This window comes from Suricata suricatta, chromosome 11 (assembly GCF_006229205.1).
Source record: "Suricata suricatta isolate VVHF042 chromosome 11, meerkat_22Aug2017_6uvM2_HiC, whole genome shotgun sequence".
In the NCBI taxonomy this organism is placed as follows: domain Eukaryota; kingdom Metazoa; phylum Chordata; class Mammalia; order Carnivora; family Herpestidae; genus Suricata; species Suricata suricatta.
In genome coordinates, this window is record NC_043710.1 from 104,071,688 (window position 1) to 104,077,432 (window position 5,745).

Genomic DNA, 5,745 nt, shown 5'->3' on the forward strand with positions numbered 1-5,745 from the left:
AGGCCAAGCCTGAGGCTCCCGGCGCCGCAGGCCCCGTCCCCGAGCCCACCCAGGGCGCCGCCGAGAGCCCGACCCGCAGCCCGAAGAGCGAGGGTGCCGCAAACCCTGCCCAGGGCGAGGACTTTAAAATGGACGAAGGGAACTTCAAGACCCCCGATATTGACCTTGCCAAGGATGTTTTTGCAGCCCTGGGCTCTCCTGCTCCCAGCGCTGGGGCCGGCGGACAAGCCCCCGAGCTCGCCCCTTCCACTGCAGACGGCTCTGTCTCGCCTGCACCAGCAAAGACCGAGTACGGCCTCTCTCTGTCCGCTGTCGTCGGGTTCTGTCCCTGGTGTGCGTCTGTGCTGTGCTGTGTCCTCCTTGTTCATGTGTCTCCAGCCTGTCCCAGGGCTTCTCTGAGGCGACCGTCGGGCGGGGGGCTGGGCCAGGGGGAGAGGCAGGGGTGGGGGCAGGGCTCCCTAACTAGGCCATGTTAACTATGTCTTCTGCTTGCCATCCTAGCAGCGCTCTGTTTTCCCTGGGGTGGGGGCCCCTTGCAGGCGGGCCCTGAGGAGCGTAGCTTGGGAAGCCAGCCAAGGAGGCTAAGGTGCCCTTATCGCCCCCCTCCCCCGCCCCGGGGCCCTCAGACAGTGCGTCACCAGTGTCCAGGCGGAGTCCCCCACGAGCGGCGCTGCTCCGCAGAAAGAAAAGAGGCAGACCCCAAGGCCCGTGTGGGGAGAGGATGTGGTCCAGAGGGCCCTGTCCCACCCCGGCCCAGATGCCCACAGCCCCCACAGCCCCGGCCCCCCACCACGACCACCTGCTCTGGCCTCTCCTGACCTGGGAGGGCTGGGAAGAGTCAGAGCTCACCAGCACCGCCTGCCTGTTGGGTCTCCAGGTTCAAGGGAACGTCCTTAAACGGAGCAGGTTTCTTACGTGTGACGCCAAAGTGCCGCTGGACCCGGGGTCTGGGGCTGCCTGCCCCCGTGCGTCCTTAGACCAGACTTTGCTTCACTCCTGAGACCGATTGAGGCAGGGCGAGACCTAGGTTTTTATCGGGGCTCCTGTGGCTGTGCCCACATGAGCGGTGTGCTGTCACCAGGGCTGAAACGGGACTGTCCCCAGGAGCCCTGAACTCCAGGAAGCAGGGCTCCGCTATCATGCCCACTCAGCGCCCCCTGCCCCCCAACCCCTCCTGTCCCCGTGTGTAGCGTGACATCCCAGTAGTCTCTCATGCGGTGGAAAGGCGCCTCCGTAACAAAGCACGTTTGCTCACCCTGGCCAGGCAAGCCCTGGAGGCCTCACTAGAACCTAGAGCACAGGGTGCGGGGGCAGGTAAGGCCAGGCGAGAGCACGGCGGTTTGCAGAGGGGCCCCTGGAGTCAGTGCTGGGGGACCAGCGCGGCCTGCCTCGATTATACCAATCTGAGTAATTACACCGCTGCCACCCGCCTCCACCACCCCAGGTCAGGCCCCGGGGCCCCCCCGGCACCGGATTAGGGCTGGAACAGGGAAGGGCTCATTCCTCGGAGTCAGTGGCTCTCTACCTTGGCTCCATTGTAGAGTCACTTGGGTGCTTTTAAAAGTCATCATACCCAGACCAATCAAAGCGGGATTTCTGGGGGCAGAGCCCAGGCGTCAGTGACATTGAGAGCTCCCAGGTGACTCCAGCATGCGGCCAAGGATGCGGACGGTTGCTCCCGAGGGGCAGGCTTGGGGCTGAGGGACGGCGGCTTGTGTTCTCAGTGCTGTTTTCCCAATTCTCTGCAGGAAGGGCCCCGCAGAAGCGAAGTCGGAGAGCCAGGAGACAGACACCAACCCAGCGCCAGCCGAAGTCAAAACGGTCCCCAACGACGCCACACAGACAAAGGAGAACGAGAGCAAAGCATGATGGGTGACAAGAAATGGGCAGATCAAAGTAAAAAGTGACACCATAGCTTCACCAGAGCATTTCCAATATCTCTCTCTCTCTCTCTCTCACACACACACACAAAACACACACAAAACTCATTCCTCTAGTGTCTTTTGCCTTTAAAAAAAAAAGTAAACAGATAAACATGGGATCTCCTTTTTGTAGGTTTATAGAAAGGGTTCCTTTGCTGCGCACTCACTTGTAAGAAAATGAGACAAAAAGGTTAAACCCACAGCCAAACTAGGACACTCCGTTCCCTGAAACCATTTAAAAATCAAACAAAAGGACCCCAAATTAAGAATCTAGGAAGCTCAGAAAGAAAACAAAAATCTAGGTTCAGGAAGACCGCACTTGGCGTTGGCCAGTTGGCACAGACCAGCTTCAGAGAAGTGTTTCCAGGCACTGAGACTAACGAATGAACGAAGTCCAAGTTTATTTTTATACTTTGAGTCGAGTTTGAACTCTGTAAAACCCCATAAATAAGTTATAATTTTTGTTCACTTTGTATTTGTTCAGTATGCAAAGTGTGCCGCCCTTTGTAGCGGACTCCAGTTCCCGCCTAGACTCTCGTTTGGTAGGAAGAACGCCAAATCGCAGCCTCTGGGGGCGTATCTCCGTTTGCAATATTCGAATTTCTTTCTCATTCCTTTTCCTACTCTCTCTGTCTCTCTCTCTCTCTCTCTCTTTTGTTTTTCCTTTCTGCCAACTTTGTTTTCCAGTGTTTACAAGTTGACAACTGTTTGACTTTGGTTGTGTTTAAGTGTCCATGTAAAATAGCTGCCTTTTTTTTTTTTAAGTTACAAATACTGCCTAGAGGAAGGCAGACTCATCACAGACTTGTTTTCGCACAGGACAACTTTACAAACTATGATTGTTTACAGTGGCTCTTCCCCCCGCCCCCATTCTGATTTCAAAATTTTGCCTGTGTGCAACTCAGGTGAAAAATCCCATCTCGTTCTGGAGTGGTTTCGCTTTTTTTTTTTTTTTTGGCCCTCGGTTTTTTTTCGTACCTCTGGGGAGTTAGACCACTTTCTGACTAGCCACCACCTGCCTGTATCTGTGAAAACGAATCTGCCCCCCTAGGCATCCGCGTCCTTCCTCGAGAAGGACTCCTCAGGCTTTGTTGAATGAAGCAGAGACGATTGTATGGTTGGCGCTGGTCTTGGCGGACACACATTTTTACCCCAAACATCCCCTTTTTGTAGAAAGCCAAATAAAATGTATACATATGATCTCCTTTTGAGCCCAGAATCTAGATTGGAGCGGAAGAGCGTGTGTGCTTCAGGGAATTAGTGTCTTTTTTTGGAAATCTGTTGAAGTAAAGTAACATCAGCCTTCTGTTCACTTAGGCAGCATTTATAGAAACAAAAGAAAAAAAAAAAAGCCGACCTGCTGTCTGGAGTCATAACACAACGTTCCTGGACCGGAAACCAAGTGGGGGAAAAAAAATTCAGAAACTTTAAGGGGGATGGGAGGGGGGAGAAGGGAAAAGCCAGCCCTTTGTATAGAAATTTTGCTTTTTTTTTTCCTCATTCTACTTTAGAACTGCAAGCTTGTGCACTGTGGATGCGTGACTTTTAGTGTGAAACGTGTTTTGTCATAGTATTGAAATAAAACTTCAACATAGTTTGGTTGTGGAAGGTATAGCAGATAGTTCAGAAAAAAAATATTCAGGAAACAAGAATAACTCTTAAAAGGAATTGAAGCCTTTACACAAAGAAAATGAAGTCAGCGTGATCTTGATGGCAAAGAGGGCGCCGGGACGCGGGACCCGGTGCTCTGGCGCTCGCTCCTGTCCCACGGCGCAGAACCGCAAGCGGCCAGGGTGGTGGGACCTCTCCTCAGTCTGTCCTTCGGGCCACACTCCCCAACGTTCTGACACTTCTGCAGTCTGATCAGTGACGATATGCTAAGATTATAATTTCAAACTGTGAAAAAATAATGGTCTTGTCATTTGCTAAATGTGGGGTTATTTTGCATTTTCTCAGCTCCTGGGGATGGAAATGGAGGGTCCCGTCTAGCCAATCCCGGCCCCTCTGATTGTAGGGCTCGCACAAATCTGTGGCTCGAGTGCACAGGCCCTCGGGCACGAGTGACGCGCAGACAGTTCTCTGAGTACAGCAGAATGGGGGTTCCTGGGTGCCCAGACAGGGGGGGCCCAGCAGGGAGCCGCGGGCCAGGACCCCCACCGCGAGGCGGTCAGTGCGGTCAATGGACCACCTTCTGATGTTCGGGCATTGACTGCCTGCGCTATTCCTCACCTCGACTGTGCATTTCACGCCAACCGGTTGTGATCAGGCACATTGACCTTGGTTCCGATGGTTAGAGACAGAGGTATAGTTGACCCTCAAGTAACCTGGCCCGGGGGCAGCTGACACCCCACCCACCCACCCAGAACCCTGGCTCCGCCAGCAGCTGGCATCCAAGAGTCCGCCCACCTTTTGGTCTGCCTCTCCTTCATTATGCATAGATTTGTCTCCGCTTGCATGAGCTTTCCTTTTTCTTTGAAAAAAAAATTTTTTTAATTTAAAAAAAAAGCAAAAACAGACAAACAAAAGAAACCACCCAGAGCAATGCTTTCTCTAAAATCAAAGAGGGAGTCACTTTATTTTCAAGACGTTCTATCTTTTACGTTAAGAGACAAAAGCTTCTAGTTTTCCTTTTTTTAATTTTTTGAAGGCGGGATCAACTCTACCAGTTTCAATGTCTATGTGTCTATATGTGTATGTGCTATACATATGTATTCACATAAACCGCGGCATGGCCGAGCTCTGCCAGAGGGGCACCCACGTGCCGCACGCAGGGTCTCTGAATCCTGGAGGGCGTCGTGTACAGAGCACAGCTTCTGAAGGGGACTGTATTTTCACACTTTTCTATGGAGCCCTTCCGAGTCCCAGGGTTTCACTCGAGGCTGTCTGTCTGGATGGTGGTTTTTCAGACCTCCATTAACATCCCTACCCAGCATTCCATACTTCGGGGGCCTTCTCTCTTGTTACAAACTTTTTACCAAGTGAAAACATCGATACCACCTTTGTTTCCATTCTCACTGGTGTAAATACTGAGTACTAACTGCGAATTTTGACTTTGCATTCTGTCAGAATACTTGTGTTCAATAAAAATTGAAAGAAAAAAAGCTGTTCGTGGTCACACTGGGATTTGTTTCGATTCAGTGAGAGTCTGTTATGTGAATCATATGGGGAAGTGCCCGGGGTATTTTTTTTTTTTGACCTTGGGAACAAAGTCAGGTAACTCAGTGTCTCGAGTTCACGTTACCTCAATGATGGCTTCCAATTTTTTCTCTCAGGTTAGTAGAAGAATCCTCATTCTCTGAATGGCCAGCTGTCAAATTTGGACAGATTTCATTCAGATCTTGGTTCTGCCACTTTCTTCTTGACCTTGGAAGAATCCCTTAATCTCACCAAGACTCAGTTTCTTCTTTTGACAAACAGGAGACACCAAACTAATTGAGCTGAGGTCCTGGTGAATGAGTGAAGCAATGTCTATGGAAGCAGAGTGTAGGACTGTCTTGGCACATGTAGGTACTCAACAAATGGGGGGCATCCCAGATGTGTGGTAGCATCAAACCCAACCTATACCTAAGCTTCAAGGTTTCAACATGAGGCTTATTCCAGAAGACACGCTGCTTCTCCTTCTTAATTTACCACACCCCTCAGCACATAGAGCCTTACTTTGCCATTGCTCTCAGCCCTTGGAGTTTATTCAAGACCCGGAGCTAGACAGAGTAAAGAAAACATCACCCCACTCAGACTTCTCTTGCATATGCTGCTGCCAGCGGTGTTGGGGGGAGCCCGGAGTTGGAATTACCTATTCAGCTGTGGGACTGGGAGTTCCTGG

The 5,745-nt window shown here is 51.3% G+C and overlaps 1 protein-coding gene across 14 annotated transcripts in view; it reads left to right on the forward strand.

Moving 5' to 3' along the window:
- The window catches only part of NCAM1 (neural cell adhesion molecule 1), a 300,388-nt gene extending 295,363 nt beyond the window's left edge, over positions 1–5,025 (forward strand). For 7 of the 14 annotated variants that reach the window (XM_029956563.1, XM_029956565.1, XM_029956566.1 and 4 more), the window contains 2 exons: positions 3–289; positions 1,749–5,025. In XM_029956563.1, the coding sequence (XP_029812423.1) occupies positions 3–289; positions 1,749–1,869 (408 nt within the window). In that variant the 3' untranslated portion in view covers positions 1,870–5,025. The remainder of the gene's footprint in view (positions 1–2; positions 290–1,748) is intronic. The other 7 variants (XM_029956570.1, XM_029956571.1, XM_029956572.1 and 4 more) reach the window with 1 other exon arrangement.
- The last annotated feature ends 720 nt before the right edge of the window (positions 5,026–5,745 follow it).